Genomic DNA, 26,974 nt, shown 5'->3' with positions numbered 1-26,974 from the left:
TTGAGAGCGTTGTTGTTCTGAAGAGTTGCTGTTGAACCTGGCTATGCTGAATCATATGAGTCGGGTGTGTGTCTTGACCTCCGCCGAACCCCTGAGACTGACTCACCGAACCCCTGGGGTTCGATCAAACCAGTTTAAGAACCACTGCTCTAGATACAGGCGCCGGTACTTTTTATAGATATATTATTAACCATTTTCTACTAATCATATCTCATTTTAAGTTTCGTCGTGTAAATTATTTAATTGGCAAAGAGGTCGCGATATCTTAAAATTAGTAGCCATTGCAACATTTAATTTGTGTGAAACACTGATAAACACACATTTGTTTTTACTTACAGGCACGTTGTTACTGTGCAAACAAATCGACTGTAATAATAATTATGACCATTATTACTTATTATATTGTGTCTTACTTTAAAACAATAGAATCAACAATGTATTCTAATAAATAATTTCATTATGCGTGTGCATTCTCATGATGCATTGTTTTCGTAAATGATTTAATTGGTTACACATAACTTGTTCGAAACAGTGTTGCCATATTTTGAAAGTGGAATTATAGTACAGTGCCTTCAAAATTATAGTATTTCGGCAAAAAGTATAGTAGGTACGCGTTGAGTGACCGACTATTTTCTGCATTTTCAAAAAATTAAACGTGGGGTAATTAACGTCTTGTTTTTTAGACAAAATTCAAATGTTAAGTCAGTGGTTTCCAAACGTTATGTTACTACGCCTCCCTTTTAAAAAAATCTAATCTAGGCGCCTCCCCCCCCCTTATTTCATACACCTTTTTAAATAGTCAACAATGTACCTTCTTACGAATACAAAAATGAAAACAAAAAAAAACAAGGTTTTACTATATATATTACATTAATTTTTGACGAATGTGCTTGTTTATTAGCACAATCAATTTCAATAGTAGTCAATCCAAATTCATCTTCGTTCATTGACAAATGGATTCTATCATGGACCCCACATCCTGAAGCGGACCCCCGGGTCAGGATTTTTCAACCACATATTAAAAATATTTAATAGCTCCGAAACAAAGCAGCGCCGCAGGCGACTTTTTTGCTATTCATAAAATAATGTGAAAAGTGCATTAACAAACTAACCAAGAACTCAGTAAATAGATTTTTATTTGCTTCAATGTATCTGGCGTAGAAATCATTTAAAAGTGGAGACATGGCGAACTTTTTTTTTGGTCATTTTGATTTCCTAAGCTCCAATTTTTTATGAATGCCTTCACTTTGTCTTTATAAATCAATGAATGTATTAGTGGTCCTTGGATTGATTTATTCACTCAAATTTTTTTTAAATTTCAACCAAATAGACAAGATTAACAACAAAATTATCGTTCCTAAACAAATTTGCCTCAAATTTCAACATTATGATTAATTTGACACTTTTATTTCATTTCTTTTACGAGATAGCCATTGCACTTCACAATAGTATCGAAGTGAGGGATTACAAAATTAGTCTCCATATTTGCAGGAAGGTTTGCAAACAACCTTTTATAGGACTGTTTTTTGTGTAGTTTATAACTAGCGACTGTTTTATAAACTATGCATTTGCAAACTGCAAACCTGTGGCTACATTAATTGTGTTAAACTTTTCGCGCCTCCCTTTGCAACACTCCGCGCCTCCCAGTTTGGAAATCGCTGTGTTAAGTAATTAACGTCACCTTTTTTTAGACATAGGGATTTTTTTTTTGCTTCTCACGGATTATTTTGGCGTTGTTTTTCTTCTATTGGCAACTTTTTTCCGATTTCTCAAAATTATAGTATTTTGGGCGTACTAACTATACCTGTTTTTTATCGTACATAGTACGCAGACGAAAATTATAGTACAAATACTATAATATTATAGTACGGTTGGCAACACTGGGACGAAAACACTTTACGAGTAGCACAGAATGATGCAATGTGGTTGAGATATGATGTACTGAAATAGGTATCTACCTACCTATTGTTTGACGACAATGTATTATTTAATATTAATTTACATGAATCACTGTAAATTTTCAAAACATAGATTTATTTCAAATGTACCTATAGCGTTACAATTAAATGTCATGCCAAAACCACCTAAACCATTTTGATTGATTTAAGCAGATCTTGCTGCCGTATAATGTTTGAGAATTTCACGGTTCTCTGTCATCTTAATAGATTTTTGGGTTGTCACTGCGTGTTCTAGGTACTTCCTTCTTTCCTTGCTACCACAATTATTATCACACATTTGTTAAAATTATTGTTAAATTGTGCAATTTAAGGTGCGAAAGTATGTTATGTTAATGTATACATTTTAGAAAATTTTAACCACGGAACCCAATTATTACCTGTATTTCGCAAAAATCTATCTTGATCAACAAATGAATGTCGTCGACCTAACTTCATATAGCAAGTAGAGATAAATAAATACATTACAAAAGTCTAGAGATGCCCTAATTAATGTCATTGTGAACACATTATTATTATATATTATTTAAAGTCCGTAGTATTATTTTTTCTGGTAAACTGATAATAAATACAACTACGTTAATGGTGAGCGAAAGAGGAGAAACATGTTTAGAAAATTAGTTGTAGTGTCGTTTTGAAAATTCAAACCCAAAACATAAATTAACTCAATAATTATCATAGAATACCATTGATGCTGTGGATCGTCGAATAGTGATAACTAGTGAAACCAATCCCGAGCCAAAATCTTGATCCCGGGATTTCGGGATTACGACTTGACGATCCCGGGATTGGATTTTTTTTCAATAGTTAATATAAAATTTCTATACAAATAACGTTGATAAAATCGGTCAAAAATAAATTTAGTACTTACAACGAAAAAAGAATGAGTGAGATAGAATTTTTTCGTCCCTGACGACTGTAGAATATCAACATAAACAAACTTTTATTAAGAAGAAAGTAGAATTAAAAACAGAGAAAACAATAACAGAGTGTGTTTCGAATAAAACATGAAAAAATAATTATAAAAGTTTCAAAGTGAAAAGAAAAATCTAATCAAATGGACATTCAAAGTCGGAAGTGGGTCATCGTGGTTCTCTTCCCCTGGCCGTCTCTAATGAAAATTCTTCGCGCGCTCATGTTTGTTGTTTTCTTCCGAAGACAGAGTGACACCGGCTGCGTTTTCCTTCACGGCACTCCGACGGAATGCTAACTCGAGCTGAATAGGCTCGCGTAATTTAATTTGCAAACTCTAGAGACCTGTTAATTTTACAAATAGGTTTTATTTAGTAAATAATGGCTTATTTTCTTTTATTATTTAAAATATTGTCACTAGAAATTTAAACTACCTACTTACTGTATGTGATAGACGAATCTGAAAACCATGTGTATAAATAGTCTCATTGATTATTTTACACAAATATCAACATATTTGACTTATATAAGTATTCAGTGTTGACTTAATTCTTTTTCTTCTTTTGGTGCCACCTTCTATCGAAGGTTGGTGACAAAATTGTAAGAAGTACATCTTCCTATCCTGGGCCGGTATTATCTGATTACCAACGCCTTACACATTGAGCTACTTACGGAGATTGCTTCTAATTACGCCTCTGCCGCTCTCTACTTTTCCCAGTATATATGGCATGTTTTATAAAAAAACTTGACTTTTCATAGAAAGGGATTTCTTTATACAAAGTATTAATTATCAACGCAGTCAAGTCTATTAAGGGCGAGAGTAAACTACAAGTTAATACATTTTGCCAAGAATTTTCATTTTAAATAATCAATATGTAGGTATCTAAAGTCAGTAAAAGGATTTTTATTAAAAAAAAAACTATTAAAATGTGCGTTCGTTGAATGAATTCATTTATTTTTTACATAATTATTATTTTAATCGTTAAAATGTCAAGAACACATGAAAAATACCATTACCTACTTAAAGTAGTTAATAATATCCACAATTACAATTCGTAATTTTGTTATTCCATTAGATATATTTTAGCCTGAATTAATCCAATGGCGAAACCAGGGTTGCTAAAATCGATTTCTAATGAATTAGAATTTAAAACTTGTGTTATTTATATTCAAATGCCTATATGTACATCGATCTGAAATAGTTACAATAGTAGGTAATTAAACTGTATTCAATATAAAGTAAAATTACATTGAACATAATTTTGTGTAAATAAGATTTAGGATTAAGGTCGTAAACAATGTTCAAAAGATTTACAGGCTTTGTGCCTTGGATTGAATCATAAAATGTTGTCTGGAAAAGTGATTTTCGCACACCTTCTTCGCCCAATTCATTTGCAACGCCATAATTCACCTTTTATTACTTCCGTTGGATGGGCGTTCAGTTGATATTTTGGATTAACGCGTCTGAATTGTATCAACATTGGAAATTCAAAGCCGCCTGAAACACAGACGATATTTTTATTATAGACATTGTTGGAGAAAGTTTATAAATTTGAATTTAATTATAACATTAAAATAATGCTTTGTAGAGTAAAAATAATAATGATATTTTTTACAAGGTCTGGATTTGGTTTACGAATTGTTCGATGCTCTAATCGTTGATCGCTATAAAGCGTTTTTTTAGTATAAAACATATTGAAGTGATCGATTTAAATCTACATTTTTACACAGACATAACCACTAATCACAGCCACCGATGGTAACCTCACGCTCCGGACGTCATTTTCCATACTATTTGTATGAAACGTCCGCACATGACCGGGTGCGACTGACCGACTACCGCTTATAGGCTTATACTTTGTATATTACCTTACTGCGCCTCATCGAATCCGTAAACATTCTCACGCACGTTCACCATACCTGCAGTTAAGTTATAACCACTGGACTGGTGGGATGCTCAACTACCTACGAGTTGTTGCGGCCTGTCACACTCACAATTATTATCTCAAGTTATCGTGTGCGTGTGGCTTTATATCATTCGATTCTACGTTATCGGTTTTCGATGTTATAATAAATATCAATATTAATTATTAAACTGACACTTTCATAGGGCCAAAATACAACCCTCATGTGTCACGATGATATTATACTAACGTTAGCTTAACGATTGGCCGAAGAGTGGAGGTAGGCTGTGGAGAACTGACAAAAATAGTGCACACTAAACCTTTTCGGTTATCACTATCAGAATATTTGTTTTTATAGAACTAAGAATACAAATTACAGATAATGTTATTTAGTTTTTTAAATTCGATTAAACCCGGCCCGGCTGGCTTAGGTAGGATTTCATAATATTCTGAAGGTTCTTTAATCTATATTATTAATATTACATATTTAAAAAAATACTTCAACGGCTGTTCGTCAAGATTCAATTAGTTATAAAACCTTAAGTGCATAATATGTATCAAGTAGTTATAGTAAGTAGATAAATGCGTGTTTACCAGTAGCATCCACTAGCACACGTCACTGATGGGTTATTTTGTAATCTTAATTATTGATGAAGTAGTTTAGCTATACAATTGAATGTCCAATAATAAGCATTAGTTTGATTCTACTGCGGTTAATCTTCCAGTTTCATATTCACTGACTGCATATTCATGTCGTACTGCTTATTAGTACTCGCTTACTATAATTAAGTGATCCTAATTATCATACTGCATAAATAGACGACCTTTACAAGCGGGAGAAGTGTGATAGAACGACCACTCCGTCTGAATTCGGCGGAATGCCTCGCGGCCGGGACAGAAGTGAGTGAGACTAGGAATTCAACATGCCCACAATAATGGTAGAAAAACGCCCATCTGAAATGGATTCACCGCGGCAGAGGTTGGGTCAATGAACCTCTCTCTTCCTCATTGTCATGTCGTGTCCATCAGATCCACGAGATTCGCCTATTTCGAAAACAATCTGCTCACTAGAGACTAGTGATTCCGATACCTGCATAATACCTACTAAGCTAATTATAATACTCAGGATGCAGAACTATTACTTCTAACTCACATTTGTTATATTTTACAAGATAGTTCTTTGAAAAAACTTATTGAACATATTATTTATTATTTTTATGGATAAATGTTGGCATCATGTTTTAGTAGGATTATTGATGGAAAAAATGGTACATATATTTGCTTATATAAATAATAAACAGTGACGGCCCTAGACAAAATGACGCCTCATTTTTTATACAGTATTTTGTATCATCCGTTCATGAATTCAATATCTAATAAACTCTTGTATGGCTATATTACTAACAAAATATATAGATACCACTAATACATACAAAATTAAATTTAGATATAAAAACCGAATAAATATACCCAAATCACAAGAGTCTAAGGTTCTATGTGGTTGATATTTTACTCACATTTGGTTGTACCATTAAATTTATCAATACACAGCACAGCACATATTGTAGGCATGTTAACAAAATAATTTTAGCTATGTCTATATATTATACCAAATGATTCTCCTCGATTTGCCGCCCTTCGAGTAACTGCCGACCCCAAGCGATGCTCAATCTGCCTACCCCCACGGGACGTCACTGATAATAAATAACTGAAGTAGGCTGTTTCAAAGAATTCTTCTGTAAAATATTTCAAATGTGACTTAGAACTTAGAATTCACCTGACGCATTGATATTGATTTTATTTTGTTAACAAAATATTCATTTTTAGACTTGAATATCAAAAGATGCAATTTTGAAATCAAACTAATGATTGTAACAATGTATTTAGTGAAATCACATTAAATGGTTTTAAAACATTTTCTTTTTGAATTCCACAATAATTGAGTGCAATATGTTGACAGTAGTTTCGTGTTATGAACCCATCTTCAGAATGACACTTAGATCTAAGTTGTATTAGTTTCGTTAAAAGCATCGATAATACAACAATATATTTTGCGTTCCGAATAAAAAAAACCGTGTATCTACCATTTTACACGTATTTTCATATTAATAATTTTTAATACCTACGTCATGTTTGATCTGTGAGTCTTTCATTAGCTGCATTAGCATACCACTAACTACAGATGCTCATGCATTAAGTTTAGTTTACTTATGTAATGGTATGTTTAGTAAAATGTCTACTCTGCATAATGATATTTTTCTTTTAGTCCGAACCCGCAAAATCGTTATGTTTTCCTACTCCTTCCTCCTAGTACGATAAAGGCTGTTTAAAGTCTAGTTACATTTTATGGTAAAGTTTTCAGGATACCTACGCATAAAATAAATCTTACCCTAATCGCCATACTATCCAAGAATTTGTGCTCTACGTAATTTGGTATTATATATTATTATAGTGCTGAAAGGAGATTGGATCGTACCTTTATAAAAGATGTGTATTGTATACTCACCTAATAAAAAGCACTCATTGTTAAATTAGTCTCAACTCAGGTACCTACTATGAAATTGGTGGCGGGCTAAAAAACTAGAAAAATAATTGTGATAACCGGTGGCGTGCCAATGGATTTTAAAAACCTAGGAACACCATAATATTTAACTTCGACCCAATGTTATTTTAGCGCATCCTGAATTGGACGTATTTCTGCAAATAAGATCCAACCCACACGTGTGTAATTTTGAGAAAATTCATTGTTGGATTTAAAATTGATTACTTAATTTTCCCACCAGATGTTTAAATTAAATAATCACACATATTTTTTAAATCAATTGTCTCTCAAATATTGAATTTTTTCAGATTGCTATACGTGTGGGTTGGATCTTGTTTGCAGAAATACGTCCAAATTTTCCCCTTCCAATCCCATCGAATTTTCCACGGAAGATGAAAATTCCGTCCAAAGTTGTTTTTGGTTTAAAAAAAAATACCAGTTGCCGCGCAGAAAAAGAATGGACCGTAAACGCCCTTAACACGTTGTTTAGGCAAAGGTAGCTTTAAAAATAATTCAAATAGGGAATAGATTGTACTGTCTTTTATATTCACATCTCGTTTATATTTTATTTTTGTAATTACTTTCTTATTATGGCCGCGCGGCTTAAGCATTGGCCTATGGCGACGAGGGTCCCAGGTTCGAATCCTGGGTTTGGCAAGTGCGTTATATTGTTTTTCAATTTATGTATGAGCCAGAGTATGGACCTAATAATTTGAGCAAGTGGCTGACATCCATTTCTCGTAAAAAACAAAATCTGTTAATACAAACCTCCACTCTGTGGAGGCCCATATGATCTTATTAGCATCGGACATAGTCGGGGATTATTGTTCTGAACTGACAATCTGAAATGCCCACAATACAGGTAATGCAAAATAAATAAAATTGATAATGTTTCGGTCGTCTCGATAAATTCAAAAACACGACAAAAAAGCTATTAGTCGAGGCGATGCGGTTCTCAGCTATAAATGTGTAATAATTCAGTGTTAAGGTCCTCTCCAAGGACAACATAAAGCCACGAATAATTCTAGTAAATTACTACTTACCTAAATCGCCGACGCGAAGCCAGGTGGACTGGACTGATCGACTTCGCGTCTTGCCCGCCGAGCCATATTACCGATGCAATGTAGGCCGCAATGTTCCGCATTTGGTCAAATTGAGAATAAATTAAGTTAATTTTTTAAGACTCAATATGCCGGTGAGTCATTCATACATTGATAAGGTGGCAGCTAGCTACTCGGTAGGTATACAGATGCGATAAAAATATTGCTGGCTCGATCAGCTGTGAATGTTAAACGGAGCTGCGCACAATACTATTTTATGTCATAAATAGGAAATAATACCAGAGCGTTGGAGCGGATCTCGGAGCAGGAGCGCGGGTAATCGAGCAATGGGTTTTTTTTTACCCAGAGCAGTAGCGGAACCGGAGCACCGAAAATTTATAGTGCCCCTCTGCTCCGGATGTTTTTTTATTAGTATTAAGTTTTCGTCATAAAATCCAATGAAAATATTATATTTGACACTTTGCAGCACTGGAATTATTTGAAATACGGCAATACTATCGAGTGATAAGTAACCTCACTTTGACAGGAGATGCAGATAATGAAAGACGATTTGCTGTCGGTTTTGTTTAATAGAAATTAATAATTAAAAGGACGAATAATAAACCTTATTTCAAAACTAGTTATTTTTTTTAACATTTGTATACATATAATATCTATTAAAACTTTTTACCCGGAGCGAAGCAGACTCTGGAGTGGAGCTGAAGCAAGTATTAGGTCCCGGAGCGGAGCAACTCAAAATAGGGTCTGCTCCAACCCTCTGAATAATACTATATTATACCTACTATACGTATACGTACGTACGTGTCGGCAGTCAGTTCATTGGTCGGGGTAACTTATGGCACGCGAATGTCTTGAACAACCACGTAAAACCTCGAGACATTGGCACACACGTATGTTGGAAATGCATTAGAGTTTCAATTTTGGATGCAATTTACATTTTTGCGGTAATATTTGGCCGGAAGTGTTAAGTAAAGACCCAACTATGACTTATATTATTTTTTACAAACAGTAAAAATGTGTTTTTTATCATTATGATAAGCCATAATATTCATTACCGATGTTGGCAAACTGCTGTGCTTTTCAGACTGTCCATTGATCTTTTTGCCAAAGTATTAAATTGCAAATGGATGAAGATTGAGAAACACAATGTTTTTATAATTCAAATTCTTAATTATGTTATAGTTTTCATTCATGTTTTATTGCTTTTAGCTTCTTATGTCACTATTAGTTATGGACGCATGGCTTAGAAATCACGCAATACTATTTATGCGTGTCCTTAAAAAATCAATTCAATCATAATACAATAACAGATTAGATTGAATGATTGCGAAATGAGTATTTTAAAATTGAATAAATTTTATCCTATTCCAAATACTTATACATAAGTGTTTTGCACAAATAACTCTATGAAATAGAGATAATAATGCAAATCGTCATATAAGTCATATTGTATCTACATGAGAATTCTTTGAAATACGTTAATCATATCTGGATAGTTCTGCACTAGTGACCAAATGTACTATCAAAATACTTCACTTCCGATCAGTCTAGACTTGTAGAGTGTAGCCATCTTTTTCTATGCTGATAGGACAAAGGTGTAAAAATATAGTATTTCTGAAAAAGTTGTTACATGGACATTTTTCGTCTTGATTTCTTCAATGTTATATCTAGTATTCTGATTCATTATCGTACCGATATTACTTCTTGAAATATGAATAATATGATACAGTTTAATCTGGGAATGGGACAACTGGACGCCAGGACAATTGGACGCCGCACTATCGTAGACATGTAAACAGAACGTAGACGATGAATTTTAATCAGTTTCCATCTACTTCAATTCATTTTACTCTTAACATAGTGTTTTGTTAATTGCAAATTGAGAATTACCATGCCTAAGGCTTTATATAAAAATAAAAAAAAATATTTTTTCGTTGGAACTTAAACATATGCACGATTAAATCATTGTGCATACGTGTGCATATGTAAATTCTCACGAACAATTAAATCATAATAGAGGGTGGGTCAATAATTCCTTAGAAAAAAGCATTAAAACAGGTTTTTTTTTTGTATTTTTTTTTTATTTCTCAACATAATTTCCTTGGAGCTCAATACACTTGGTTAGACGTTTCTCAATTTTTTTTAAGCCGTCAGAAAAATAAGTTTTCGGAAGGTCCTCAAAATAAGCATTTGTCCGATCGATGACTTCTTCATTTGAAAAAAAACGTTGTCCACTTAGCCATTTTTTTAAGTTTGGGAAAAGGAAAAAGTCACTGGGGGCTAAATCTGGCGAATACGGTGGGTGGTCGACCAATTCGAACTTCAATTCTTCAATTTTAGCCATTGATTGTAAACATGTGTGAACACGGGCATTGTCCTGATGAAAGAGGATTTTTTTCCTGTTTAAATGAGGCCGTTTTTCTTCAATTTTGTTTTTTAGCTGGTCCAATAAAGATGCATAATAATCCCCTGTTATTGTTTTTCCTTTTTCCAAATAGTCAACAAAAATAATTTCACGTGCATCCCAAAATACAGTAGCCATAACCTTACCAGCTGATTTTACGGTTTTCGCCTTCTTTGGACATGGTTTGCCTTCGCAATCCACTGCTTTGACTGTTCTTTCGTCTCGGGAGTATAGTGGTGTATCCATGTTTCATCTACAGTCACATAGCGATGAAAAAATTCATCCGGATTGCGTTGCATGAGCGACAACAGGGCTTTAGAGGCCACCACCCTACTGCGTTTATTGTCGACTGTGAGCAAACGCGGCACCCATCTTGCAGAAATATTTTTCATGCCCAATTTGTCATGTAAAATACAAATGACGCTACTTTTTGAGATCCCTGTAACCTCAATTATCTCACTCAACTTTAATCTTCGGTCACTTAACACCATATCGTGGATTTTATTGATCATTTCTGGTGTAGTCACCTCTACAGGACGTCCTGAGCGTGGTTCATCCTTTGTTGATGTACGACCACGTTTAAATTCATTTAACCAGTTATAAATAGTTGCAAGTGAAGGAGCAGATATGCCGTGAACAAAATCCAACTCATTTTTTATTTCCTTTGCTGTTAACCCTTTTATATTAAAATGTTTAATAACAACTCTAAACTCAATTTTCTCCATTTTCCATTTTTCCATTTTCCACAAGCAAATTTTTTTTTTAAATGTACGAGAAACACACAACAACCCGACAAATCTGATTGAAACTTCGCAGCATACTGAATCGGTAGTGCCGCTGCATGAAAACAAACCGCTTGCAGTACTAGTCGCGCCACCTGTCGGCTTTTCTAAGGACTTATTGACCCACCCTCGTATGATAATTTTAATATAAATAATAATATTAACTATTTTTTAAACTACGTATAAGTGCCTACCTAACGTCTATTTATTTTCGAATTGCGTGGCGTCCAGCTGTCCCGGCGCCAAATCGTCCTAGACCCGTTTAATTCATATATTTATTTATAATGTTTACCTACGTAAATTATCCTCTTTCAATCTCTACTTTAATGGCAATTTTGGTTTATGACTTGGTGAGGAGTAAACCATTAAACGCAATAAATAAAAGCCCCTGAATGTCCTCAAATATTACCAATATTGAACGCGAGTTAATTAATTGAGTTAGCATTTACTTGAATGGCTATCGATTAAAAAACAACATTAGAATGTAATATAATCGATTTTGCATATTTTTTTATTAATTGAGTCAGTATTTATTTTGTAAAATGATAATATTAATTATATTATATTCTATATTATGATACTTTTAACTCGATAGCCATGTCGGTTGTAGTAACATCGCTATCAACTAGTTTTCATGTGTTATGTTTATCCCATATTTCTCCACAATATAGAATCGTACCTTATTACAATGACACCAACTAGGTAACGGACTATCTTTGTGTTCCCTGGTACTACGATAGGTACTTACTTGCAAATATATAACACCGGAATCGGTACTTCAATAGATATAATACTATAATATCAGTGGAGAAGAGTAGTTAGTAGACAGTAGATATGCGACATACATGTACATTTTATGCGACATATTATACTTTAAAGTATTTTTTCGGTAGGAAAATCCTTCTCTTTATTTATTTGTTTCTCACGAGATTTTAGCATTATTTGATTCTTTATTACAGTGTACTATCTTCTTGAACATGTTGTATTTTAATAATAGCTAGGTACCAGATGCCGTTAAAACGCTGTTTTGTAAAAAAAGAGTTGGCAAGGAATTGGCAGTCGTTTTCTTTATGCCGTTTACATAGTGGTCACAGGTCAATATTACCAATTTATTATAATCGACGGATACTTATGAGGAACTTGTTTTATACCAATGTTAAATAATATGTAATATATTCAACATCATCTGCCAGGATCGATCCACTACCTACTGGGCGAGGGCCTCCTCTAGCTCCCTCGACTCTTCTCGGTCCCTAGTTCTTCGCTGCTACATACATTCACCAAGCTTTATGAGTTCGTCTATAAAGCGGCTTTTAGGGTGGGTCCCCTAAAGGTATAAGTGCTCTTTAGACCTTGTCCAGATGGCGCGATTTGACTCGCGCGCATGCCAGGTACATGTGACATCATTGAGACGTCCACATGTAATCGCCGCGTGTCACTTCTCGAGCGTGGCCGAGATACAGAGTTATCCTCATTGAGCTGTCCACTTGCACTCGCGGCGTATCGTGGCGAAACACGCGTCACCTGGACAAACTGATACCACTGTACGACTGCATCTATCCAGTGGTTGTGCACTCGCCCGCTGCCATTTCATCTGCTAAGTGACTTTTGAATGTGTGTGTCATATGAAAATGAAATACACATTATAGACGTGCAATAGTGTGTTGTAACCTTCAAATATACCAATATTGAATGAGCGTCAGTGCATAAACCGAGTGCACATGTTTAAATTTATCGCATATTATTCCACACTCGAGATCGGTTGCCTGTCACTCCTCACCCGTTAGGTATTTCAGTTCCCATTAATTCTGTGTTCCCTGGTACATACACATGTTTACGTAATTATTTATAAATATATTATGTTTGTTCTGCATTAAGAGAAAGAGGTGAACAACTTTCTTAATAATATGTTAAATATTTATTTTTGAATTCTGCTGGCTTTCTTCCAATCTTGAAATTGAATGGCAACACCACGCCTTTACAACACACAATTATTAACATTACGTAGACGTCGTAGGTCACATAGATTTCAAATAATATTATTATTTTAGTAATGTCAGCTTACTACCATCAATATATCCAGATTTTCGCATTTTAACAACGGCTACGAAAATAAATCATTGTAGAACGTGAAGCGCCTCATAGACTTAATTCGCTTTGTCGTGGAATTGTACACATTTTTCTCCCACGCAATTTTTATTGATGACGCTTAAATAGACTGTACAAAAGATCTTTCTTGTTAATTATAATTATACAACCACTTTTACTTCAATTTATTTAAATTACTAGGGAAGTTGACCGTGCTTACCGGTGATAATTTTGGAAATTTATATTAATATATTATGTCTCGTGTCTCATCTTCCTCCTCCCTCTGGTTTCTCTCATAATAGGTATGCATTGTTTCTAAGATTCTTCTGGCATTGTGACCACAACGAAATCTCTCTGTAAAGCCGGCACGCTAGTCAGACGATTTACAGTCTTCGGACTTTTTTTCGCGTGGAGCACCCCAGATCTGCGGACTTTTTAATCCGCAGACCAGGCTCGTTGGATTTCAAACGTGTTTGATATTTTACTCTCCGAGTTTTCAGACTTCGTCCGTCGATCGCTATTCAAATTCGATTTGACATTAATACGCAATTATTCGAACCGCAAAAAAATCTGTAATTGTTTTAAACATTTTCATTTGTATTTATGAAATTCACAAAAAAAGAGGTAAAACTTGTGTTGTTTTCGCTGCTATATGATTTTATGCAAGTCTACATATAAATACATAACACAAAATTATAGGATTATCGAAAGACTGTACGATAATCGCAACTTTTGACTTTTGACAGCTCGACTTTTTTATTCGTTCGTTGATCAGTAGCAGAGCATAGACAAATCGGACGATTTATTGTCCTCGGACTTTTGGCTCGCCAATGGAGCGCTGGCATTATAGTGTCAGTATCATTATAAAGTAACAATACCAACACCTATTGTCGAATAAGAACTTCTTGTCCACGTGTTAAAACTGTGAACTAACGAGCCCCGTCTTTGCAGTTAATCGCACTTCCGTTTTCAAATGAGCAACACCCCTCAATTTATTATTATTTCATGTTACGCTTCCGTGGTGTACGGATCTATTAATTTACATAATATGATGCTTTTTATAATAATATGTATGTTTAAAACGATCAGAAGTGATATTGTAATTATTATTATTAGTAACCTTTTAGTTTATTGCGATGAAGAAAAGGAGTCGCATTCAAAAAGAGAGCGGATACATTATTTAAATACGCATTGCCGCCATGACAGATAAGTCACTAAGAAGTCTTATATGTGCAACTACAGCGACTTCCGGTTATCGACGAGTTCTTGTTGTCGGACAGTAAATGTGTCGCCTAGGCTGCCACAGAAATCTGATACCATTCTACCGTCGTTGATATGTTACATAATTACATCATATGTAACAACCGAACATATTAATAAGATATATCTACATGTGAGAGCATTCCATGGATCAAGGGTTTGAAGCCGGATTCGGTTTAATACTTTGATAATTGCATAAAATATATATTATTTTTAGCACTACAGTAGTATAGTAATAAAAGTGAAACAATCACAGACACCCAGGATTTGAGAAAATCACATAAAAATATGTATTGTGACCTCACGGGAAATCGAAACCGGAACCCCCAATGGAAAGGCCAGCGCTTTACGCGCTAGACTACAAGAGCTGCTACTTTTTGACGACCAGGCCATAAAACGCAAGAAACACAAATCGCGTCGAGTGTCCTCATATATAACCAAGATTTAATGGGCATTTCGTTTACATGACAAACTTTAATCCATGTTATGATACAGACATAACTATCAAAAATAACATTATCTTAAGCACGTGTTTGAGTTTATTTCATATTTATCTACACTCAAGAATTAAACCTTACAGGCTCACCCAGAAGGCAACCCATTTCCCATTGTTTCTTGTTCCCTGGACATAACACATTGAGAAATTTTACACAATCGCATTTTCGGGCCGCATCTACCAAAATTTCAGTCGTTATCGTCGTCTCCAAATGGGGCTGATCGACTGCAAAATGTAGTCCTCGAGGGAGTAACTAATAATTTATTTAGATCGACTGCACTGCCTGGGTATGCGATAAACATTAATAGCATTTAGGTAAGTATATTATATTAGCGGCACATCACGTGAGTAGGTATAGGTCAAAAATGAACCATGTTTGACATAGTAAAATTAGTTGTAAACTTTTTTTAAATTTTATACAAGATAGGTCACATTGTTACGTTGATTATGTCGCGTGCAGATTTTTCGCGTGCCCATGTTGCTTGTTGCTACAAATCATTTGTCTATACTTGACAAGGACAGCAGTAACACAATGATGGACGATATCACAATAATTCTCTGAAATTATAAACCTTAAAACTGTGAAGTACTTGATGGTCAATTATCTTTTAAACTGAATACATTTCAACCTTGTCATACATTGCAATGCTGTATTACCGTGGCCAAGTATTGAAGTACCTATTGCTAATGTTTTAATAGCATGTACCCACTCCTACACCCGTGGAAAATGTTTGACAACTAATTATAATGCTATCGATAATTTATTTAAATAAAATTAAAGACATAGAATAGTTCATTAAATTATTAGCAAGTTCATGTAAGTTACAACGAAAAATGTTGGAGTAATCCGTGACGTCGGTTAGTAATTACAGTAATGAATACCAACTTTGATTTAAAATACAAAAGCCGATTGCCAATAGTAACTCAATTTGGAAAGCGCTTCAGAGAGTATTGTAAGAGCCATATGTCGCAATTAGATATGATATTTATAGCATTGTGGTTGATGTGCGTGGGCGCAAATCCCGAGAGACGCTTGTTCAATTCTTGCTAGGTGTCGTATTTTTTTTAAAAAAGATTTTTTCTATTGGTTATATATTATTATTTCTTCAGAAGTGTTTTCAAAATTATGTATTTTATATAGAACAATCCTCATGTATTTTTAAAGATCGTGATCAATTTTGTCCACTGAGTTAGATAAGCCCGGTCTTAGCACGTTTGGACCGATTAGGCCCAATTGGGCCTCGCACCCTACAATTGATTAAAATTAGTTTTTAATTTTAATCAAATATTTGAGTAAATCTAAAACATAAAAACGCGGGATCCTGGTGCAGTAAAATCATATTTTTTTGTGAGAAATCGAAATCGACATGTTTCTAATAAATTTGGGAACACTATAAAATAAACATAACACATTCAAAATAAGCTCACCTCATTGGCATTGTGGGCAATATTTATAGTACAAGACATTTCCATTTTATATGTTAATTAATTATTATTGAAGGAGCTTGAGCTTCACATTTGAATAGTCACGATTAACATGAATATGTTGTTGATAAAAAAGAAAATATACAAATGTCATCTTGATTGGGTAAGTATTTTTTATTATATTATCAAAATGTCCGGAAAACTCCTATAACATAGACCCATACATATTTTTTTGGAAAGTTTTTTCATGTGAATTATTCACACTGATAATAACACCTTTTGTCTATCTATTTTTGGAGAGGAAAATAATATAAGTACATACCTAGGGCCTCGCACTGCTAGGTTCAGCCCTGCAGCTTGACATTGTCAACTACACAATAATACAATTTGTATAGCTATGCATCTAAACAAACAAATAATAAATTATTAATACATATTATATTACACCCACGGTGGCCGCGCGGCTTAAGCGTTGGACTATAACGCCGTGGGTCCCAGGTTCGAATCCTGGGTCTGGCAAGTACACATATTGTTTTTCAATTTGTGTCTGTCAGGGTATGGACCTAATAGGTTGAGCAAGTGGCTGACATCCATTTCTCGTAAAAAACAAAATATGTTAATAAAAACCTCTACTCTGTGGAGGCCCATATGATCCTATTAGGATCGGACATGGTCGAAAAAAAAGAATACATATTATTGTGAATTTATAATTCGTCTCATTCACTCGCATGGCACCAGATTGCTGATGGCAGAACAAATAGATACACAGGTAGAAAAAAACACTCACATTTAATGATTGACTATTCATTCAGTTACAGATTGTACCGTTAAAATAGCGTTCAACCTTCTGACTGACGTTGGTAGATTGATGAATCAAGTGAATTCGTGTGAAGTATCAAGAAATAATATTGAGTTAGTTTATACGGCCCAGAACTGGGAAAGAAGCGTGAAGTTATCTTCAAATGAAACTGCATTGCAAATTCACTTGTAAAACTCAATCAGTAGACCGGATGTTCTTTTTTGCTCCAAATTCAAATATTTATGCTCCATCTTTATAGAAAAAGGTTTTTTTTTAACATATTTGGATTTCTTAGAAATATTACACCACTGTCTAGCTTTATCATTAGTATTAAAATATAAAGTATGATGCAATATAAAAACATCTGTAGGATTGATTGTAGAGTCAATGAAAAAATAGTGGGTGACACTTTTATGATGATAATAGATATAGCTGGTGAATACTGTCACTAAATAAATTTGATGAGTGACACTTCTATAATATCAGTGGGTCTATTCTATACTTATCGAACACTAAATTGATAAATAGTATCAAACTTAGGGTAGGTTTGTATCAAAATATTAGCACTTATTGTAACAATTACACGAAGCCGGTTTTTATTGTTGCAATAAGTGCGATATTTTAACAGCAGCAAGATAGGTGCTGTTAAAATATAGCACTTATTGCAACAATAAAAACCGGCTTCGTGTAATTGTTACAATAAGTGCTAATATTTTGATACAAACCTACCCTAAGTTTGACAATATTTTTCACTTTATCACTTTAGCGGTCGATAAGCATAGAATAGACCCACTGGTAGGTATGTGTATTCAATTTCGCCCACATACATTCAGGTGTCAGCAAAGCAAGCCTTCACTTTTCATTACATTACTCTGTTTTGGCCTCAATTTTTAATTAAAATCGGATTGCTAAAACTCCTTTGTCCAGTGTGTAATCACAATTAAAATCAACAGGTCTCGCAGGGCGAGGTTTTAATGTAAAAACACACGCATGTTTACGTGCTCGGTACACACCACATCATAATGAAAAGCTTCTCAACGTCACCTCGGTCTGCACCCCCCTTTATATTGAGAAACACCCTTCGATTCATGTTACGTACTTTTATGTAGGTAAACAGACATTGTATGAATCTTTTGTCCACTGTTCAGTTGGTAGTGAGACCACCATAATAATGCAGTGATTTCACGCCACGGCACTTTGGGAAATACTTACATACTTTTTTATACTCTTAAACCAGTGTTCTTCAACCGTTGGTCCGAGGTCCGAAAGCCTTCACCATGCTTTCGAATTTGCAACCGTGTATATCAAATTTGCCTACAAAGAAGCAGCAGCAGATGTTGCACTAACAAAAAATTGTAATTCTCTAACAGGGGGGGGGGGGGGCAAACTGCGGCCCGCCGGGTATTTTTTTGCGGCCCGCCATCATTAATTGTACTTCTGATTACGAATAACTTTTTTATAATGTTTTAAAAAATATTGAGAATAGATTAAAATTTGAAGAATTTGTTGTTTCGTAAATGTATTATCTCAGTACGTCTTCCTTGCGTCTCGTCTCACACTATATAACCACTATTTTCTACGTTGAACATCGTGACACATTTAAATACTTTTAACTCCGCGTTGCAAGGAAAATGCCCATGATATGGGCATCCATTTTCAATAGATATTGATAGTGTACCGACAGAGCTACAACTTGAGATTATTGATCTGCAGTGTGACACTGATTTAAGAGAATTGCATCGTCGTGAAGAAATCTCCAAATTTTACAATGCCCTTATTTCAGACAAATTCGACCAACTTAAAGATTATGCAAGAAAAATGTTCGTTATTTTTGGATCAACCTATATAATTATGTGAACAAACATTTTCGATCATGAACCTCAATAAAAATTCTTTACGATCAAATGTCTCCGATGCCCATTTACAAGCAGTTTTGAAAAACTACAAAATTAACACCCGAATTTTAAAAAATGTACAACAGTTTCATTCTTCTCATTAATTTTTTAGTAATGTTTATTTTTCGTGATAATAAATAGTGTAGGATATCTAAAAATGGTATTTTACTTGCGGCCCGCCGCTCATTTTGAATTCTTGAATTTGGCCCTCCATCCAAAAAGTTTGCCCAGGGAGTCTAACATAAGATTTAATAAATAAAATTCTTTCTATATTGGTTTTGATTTCTGGTTGATACCGGTCCGTGAAATATTTCTCCTGTGTTCGCCGTGCTGCGGGTATTAAAAGATTGTTTGAAAACATAACCAGATCAAAGAGTTTGGACTTTATAGCACTCGTTTATATACCACTTAATGGGCATTTAGTGTGAATTGTTATCCATAATATAAACATTAATATTCTGTACGTTGGTACATTGAAAGATGCCGGTGATAAACTCTTATTCATAATCATTATCTCTTGAGACTTACCTTGGCGCTAAATTAGGTACATAATGAATGGATTGAAATAGTGCTAATTGCAATATTTTAGTCGTTCAATAAATGTTGCTAAATTGGGTGTGAGTATGTATAACATTCCACATTGGCGGTCAATTTTCATTTTAAACGGTAATTAACCGGATAATGCTATGCTATCCATAAATCCGATAAAAAAAAATTAAATCTCAATTTGAATTTTAGAACTTATTACTTAGTTCGCTGTAAATACGTGATATATTTAACTGTACAGATCGGTGTGCAATCTATATAATTAATATACTACAATTAATGAATTTACCTAATCGATAGCGAAATATCTAGTGAGATACCCAACTGATAAAATTATTTTATATGGACTCGTTTATTAAACTGGTGCATCTTTATTTGTTTTCCTAATCGGAACCGTATTATTTCATTGTCAAGCCTCATTATTACCATTTTATCAAACAATATTCATAATATAAAAGCAATACTGCTTGGCAAAGTAAACATATTGAGCTTTTAATCCCAGTGGACTCTTTAATATTGCCACTTGAAAAGCGCAATATAAATAAAAGTTCAATTAATCTGGAAAGCTAGTTGCTATTTTTTCAACTTTTATATTCCGCGTTAATAATGAAAATGTAAAAAACGTATAGGTATACATAATATAACAATTATTATTTTAATTAAATCCCAATCTTGGTATTGTGCCAATACAATTTTCTTAGATAAAGGGCTCGTCCATATACGACATCACGTCCTAAGAGGGCCTTATATAATGTGATGATTGGTGGCGATGGCGATAGGGGGATGAGGTGTATAAAATGAGACGTCACAAATCCAACAAAATATGGTCTCATTTTTTGTGAGAATATTCCCTGAAGACACTACTGAAATCGATCATTTTCATCGAATTTGTTTATTTTTTTTAATAAATAAGGAAGTTTAAAAGGTACTAATGTAATCTAGAGTAAAAAAAAAATGTGACAAAATGAAACATTGGAGGGAAGAGGAGAGTTAAAATACCGAAAATCGTGTCCGTCATTTATAGACGACCCTTAATGATTTATTATTAATTATATTTTCTTTCTTTATTTTCAGGTGTGATGCTTCGTCCGATGGGACTCTCCTTCCTATATCTTCTACTGATGTTTTATTTACCATTTGTACCCCTACCTACGCCAAAGACTTTAAAAGGTAATTCAAAGTATAATTTTTTGTTTTTAAATTGCGGCAAAAATCTAGTTAGGTATTAAGCAGTGGCAGGGAAAAGTAAATTGCCGTAAACGAAATATTATTAATATATTTTTTCATGCATGTCTTCCACCATACCTTGCCATAATGTCCCATGTGAAAAATAAGGAAATGTAATATAAGTGTGTCGCTTACTTATCGAGTTTAACCCCCTGTGCATCTATTCTATACACTAGACTGCTATCGAAGGTAGTTTTTCATATTTTGTATTATTAGTATTATTGAAGTATAGTACCCACGGTGGCCGCGCGGCTTAAGCGTTGGACTATAACGCCGTGGGTTCCAGGTTCGAATCCTGGGTCTGGCAAGTACACATATTGTTTTTCAATTTGTGTCTGTCAGGGTTGGACCTAATAGGTTGAGCAAGTGGCTGACATCCATTTCTCGTAAAAAACAAAATCTGTTAATGCAAACCTCTACTCTGTGGAGGCCCATATGATCCTATTAGGATCGGACATGGTTGAAAGAAAAAAAAGAATTATAATTTTTACAATAAGTTAGCCGTCTAATCAGTCATTATTATTTCATTATTTATTATATCGTCACCGTTCAGGCAAAAGTCACCAACCCTGAAAATGGCAGTTTTGAGTTGAGTATGTCATCCGAAGCGTAAAATTATGTTCTTTAAGATGCAAAACTCACCACGGTACATTAGTTAGTAAAATTTTGCTTAAATCCGAATTATTTGTTTTTCACTAAATGACTTTCGATAAAATCTTAACAAGCAAAAGTCATTATAGGTGAATAGACATTATTGACTATATAAAAAAAATAAATCCTTCGTTATAAATATACAAGCAAAAGTCACTATACTATGGATGGTGAGATTTACTGATTCTTCTTTCGGCTAACATTGTTAAGATTATTAACAAGCAAAAGTCACCAAACCATAATTGAGCTACCTTGCCTCCTTCAAAACCTTCCAGATGTTTTAATTAGCATCAAAAAGTAAAATTACCTCAAAGAAATTATTAAGAAGACATGAGAAAATAATTTTATGTAGATAAAACCTTAAAAACATTAAAATCTGATTTTTCCTGCATTTTCAAACTTTCAAATTGCGATATCTCAAAACTGTGTTTTTAGGGTTGGTGACTTTTGCCTGAACGGTGACGATATATAATATTTATTATCAAAATATACAGACAACCAATATAGATATAGATAGATCACTAAACTTTGAAGTCTGAGATTCAATTCAAAGCAAAACTATTTTTAACTAATTAGGATATAATGAGTCAGTATGGTGGAAAGTAGACAAATTTTTGAATGTCCTCTTTGAAATGAATTTTCAGGTCACACGGGGCATTACCTGCGTGCAGTGCTCTGCATCAGTGTCCTGACGATGCTGAGCCAGCTGGTAATGCAGATCACATTTGCTTCCTTACCTATGGCCATCTCCGACGAGTGGCTCACCAAGTGCAGCATCACAGAGGCCACGCTCCGGCACACAGGAATCGTGCCGCTGGACAGCCTCGATCCTTTGACAGTGTTCATTTGGATTGGACCAGAGGTAATAAATAATAAACATTTCGTTACCCTTGTTATTCCAAATCTATGAACTTGCCTAATATGTGAATAACTACGATTAAAATCCGTACCGCCAAGAGATTTGACATTCCATCTCTAAAACCCATGGGTATTCAAAATGAAAAACATAATAATTCAAGATAATCTTAATTCAATGCGCTGATGCACTACCAATTACAATTATACATCTGTATAATTCTGTGGCTGGTTTATTTGCACGGGGGGTTGTAACAAAATATAAAACTGGTCCTCCTATATTGCTAAGGTGAATATTAGTCCTTGGATATATCCTTGCCTTAGCGCTGTGTCTTTTGGATTTATTTTTCACTTTAAAACCTATTTTCTCCTTTATGTGAAATCTGTTTTTTATTTTTGTCGAAACTTTAAGAAACAGAATCTTAATGCCCAAAAAATAATTGAGCTTGGATTAAATCGGGAAAACCCCTATTAAGTGTGATTCTGATATGGGGATACTTTCGATTAGCAGCCCAGAGACTGGAAAAAGCTGAAAAAGTCTCGGGTTTGATTCAGAAGGGAACTTTTTTTTATGTCAGTTCATAAAAGCTAAAAAAGGTTAAATAGTTCAGCTAATCCTCATTAATATAACTACACTGTCATGATGTGACGGTACAGCTTGACCTATAGCTATATAATTTATAACCATATTTCTTTTATTATTTTTGTTCCAGATTATTATGTTTCTATCATCAATTGGTATTTACATACTTAGTTTTAAGTGTTGCAAAGGTTTGCCAGAAGAAGAACAGCAAGCGAGCGTCCCCAAAAGAAAAAACTCTTTTCTCATCAGTGTTGGTAAGATACAATAATTTTTATAAAGCTAACCTCAAAAGCAAATGTGCCAGCTTACATAACACAAAAAATATCAATATTGTATAAAATAACAAAGATGTATCATATTGCCTCGTAGTCCAGTGCATAAGACTCCAGATTCGATCCCGGTGAGGTCACAATATATTTATGTGATTTTCTCAAAGCTTGTGTTTGTTTCACTTATACTACTGATTACACTACTGTCATTGGGCCTCATGACCTATTGTAGTGTTAAAAAGAATATATTATTACAATTATGTATATAATATATCGTCGTTTCCATTGCAAAATTGAATATCTGCAAAATATGCGTTTTTGACATTTTTGTATAATTAAAACCGCAAAAATCACCTTTACACACATGCAAAATAACACAATTTACAAAAATTGCATTATCGATTAAATTATGAAAACCTTTTTTGAATTGATTCAAGTGCCATACATTTTGTAAACTGTTTTTATGCTCCCCTGAAAACTTGAGATTTTGCAGATATTCAATTTTGCAATGGAAACGACGATATGTTATATTATATAATGAATACGTGTATTAAATAAGGCTCTAAGTACCAAAAAGTAGTATTGCCTGTAGTTACAAAATACCGAGTCATTGCAGTAAAATTTCATGAAGCAGACCTTTTGAAAAATGTAGTTTTACAGTGTGAAGCAATCACGGCAGCCTCTATAATTTTAGGTATTAAGAACTCGCAAGTGTCAACACACCATGGTCAGCTATTTTATATTGAATGCCGTTGACCACTGCAGTGCTACTTACACCATTATAAATAAAACACTCCAACGGACTTACAACGTCGACAGGTTTAATTATTTTGCTGTATTTTTTTGACTTGCTTGAGGCACTTAGACTATAGTTGAAGTTATTGGCGTTGGTATGTAGAACATTTTTCTATAAAAATGTCAGTTTTTATGTTTTTGGTACTTAGAGCCTTAATTAATACACGTATTCAATTATCATGGCCCCCACATCTGGAACCGGGCCCCCATGCTAGGATCTTTGGCGGTCCCCCTACCTATCTCTAAGGATAAAGGCAGTGTGATGCTCTACAGTAGCGTTTTCCAAATGGAGTACGCGGTAAAATTAATGTGTACCTACCTATATTTAGTGTTTTTTGTTGTAGGTATATTTTAATGGATATTTGAATTAAGGAATTGTCGAGTGTCGATACACAATTAAAAATTTTATCGTATAACCATATTATTTTAAGTAATTTAATAATATTGATGAAGGAAAATAGCACAATTTTTTTTACTATTAAAGCGAATTTGTGTTGTGTGTTTATCTCACTTATCTGGTCGACTGGCCTCGCTGGGCCCCTCCTGAGCCCGGGCCCCCAGATCAGAAACCTGTCAGCCCCCCCCCCTTGTGGGGGCCATGATATATATCATAAATCACAAAACTCTAAAGAACTTCATCCTGAATTTATATGCTAAATATTCACTCCATGTGTTATCAACTTCTGTACGGCCACTATCCACCATTTAGCTTTAGTGCCCTCTGTAGTATAATAATTGAGGTTATTGATTTCAAAGTCGATTTACCTCCATTTTTACTTTATTTTTTTATTTTTATTCTTATTCTCGAAGTAAGTACTTTTCCATTGTATGTATATTCATAAAATATCCAATCCATCTACGTAATTAGTAAAATAGTATTGAACGATTGATTGATTTAAATGACATTTTATTTAGCTATTTACTATTTAATATTTTTTACTAATATGTGTTTGGAAAGAGAAACTGTTTTGACTGTTTTATTGCGATTATCTCAAAATGTCAGAATATGAAGTTGACCAACTTTGAAACTAATAACCCCAATTGCGCATTCTACTTTATATTGAATCTAGGATTGTATATTGGATTTAGGATTATGGACCTCTTTGATATTAGTTGCAAGGATTTGTTATGCTTTGGGTTATGTTTTATAGGTATCTACTCAATTTGTGAGAAATATGCATCTTTTAAGATTTCAGTATAATTTAATAATTGTATGACTTGCTTGACCTGTTTCGAGATCCCCTTTTAAATTTTCTGATATTTTGATTGCGTCGAAGAAAATCTCTGTGTATCCATATTTCTTGTATTTAAAAACTTAACATATCATGGATGTCACAGATCGGTTGATATTATATCTTTTTCTGCTTGCCTGTACTAATAAATTATTTTATTTTTCAGGTAAATACCTGTCATTATTTATGCTGATGGTAGCCGGGTGTTTACGGCCCAGCATACTGAGTGGCGTGTACTACCTCACCTTTCTTGGGGGGGCCACATGGTGGGCTTACGGCAAAGAGTTAGCCCGGGCCTACGCAATAATTTGTAAATTCATCATGGCCATCATCTTCTGTCATGTAGTTTTGCTATTTGTTTACCAGATACAATGGATACTCGACATATTACCTCCCGAAAACCCAATAGCCAGGTATAAAATACTTTCACTATTTTATAATAATTCAATATGTATTTTGGTTCAATATTATTTTGTGTAGCTAAAAGGGTGTCACAATCTGTTAATACAAACCTCCACTCTGTGGAGGCCCATATGATCTTATTTTGATGGGACATGGTCAAAAGAAGAAGAAAAGGGTGTAACCCACAGAAACTTGACAGTCAGCGTTGAAGTAGTCAAGAAAAATCAAAACAAAGATTATGAACAGTGACCAGGGTTTGCAATCTCAGCATTGAAAATACTAAAACCCTGGGATTTCGGAATTGTGCTTTTTTTATGAAAAATAGCATATTTTCTTAAACTAATAAAATACAACTTAATGATAGTTATTTTATAATCGTCTTTTTTACGCGGCAAATTTTATACCCAATTGGGTTTTTATTTTTATCAATTCCTGAATAGTGCAGCAAATATGTGGTAAACCAGTGGTTTCCAAACTTTATGTTACTACGCCTCCCTTTTCTAAATATCTAATCTTGGCGCCTCCCCCCCCCACCTTTATTCCATTAAATAATACAGACACCTTTCTAAATAGTCAACAATGTACTAATACAAAAATGAAAAAAAAAAACAAGGTTTTACTATTTATATTATATGAATTTTTAAATCAATTCATTTTTCATGCGACGAATATGCTAGTTTATTAGCACAATCAATTTCAATAGTAGTCAATCCAAATTCATCATCGTTCATTGACAAATGGATTCTACCATGGGCCCCACATCTTGAAGCGGCTCCCCGCCAGGACCTTTGGTGGGCCCACCTACCTATCGCTGAGGTTAAGGGCAGTGTGGTGCTCTAATGTAGTGTTTCCTAAATTATACACGGGAGTTATCATTTAAGTATATCAATC

The 26,974-nt window shown here is 34.1% G+C and overlaps 1 protein-coding gene across 6 annotated transcripts in view; it reads left to right on the top strand.

The window, feature by feature from the left end:
• Piezo (piezo type mechanosensitive ion channel component) overlaps positions 1–26,974 on the top strand; it is a 152,302-nt gene that overhangs the window by 71,408 nt on the left and 53,920 nt on the right. For all 6 annotated transcript variants that reach the window (XM_085956047.1, XM_085956045.1, XM_085956044.1 and 3 more), the window contains exons 3-6: positions 21,144–21,239; positions 22,592–22,809; positions 23,516–23,639; positions 25,848–26,094. In XM_085956047.1, the coding sequence (XP_085812173.1) occupies positions 21,144–21,239; positions 22,592–22,809; positions 23,516–23,639; positions 25,848–26,094 (685 nt within the window). The remainder of the gene's footprint in view (positions 1–21,143; positions 21,240–22,591; positions 22,810–23,515; positions 23,640–25,847; positions 26,095–26,974) is intronic.

The sequence above is a fragment of the Rhyacophila brunnea genome, unplaced genomic scaffold (genome assembly GCF_057557595.1).
Source record: "Rhyacophila brunnea isolate RB1 unplaced genomic scaffold, BYU_Rbru_1.0 scaffold_5, whole genome shotgun sequence".
NCBI lineage: Eukaryota > Metazoa > Arthropoda > Insecta > Trichoptera > Rhyacophilidae > Rhyacophila > Rhyacophila brunnea.
Note: the sequence above shows the minus strand (reverse complement) of the source record. Positions and strands in the feature narration are given on the sequence as shown.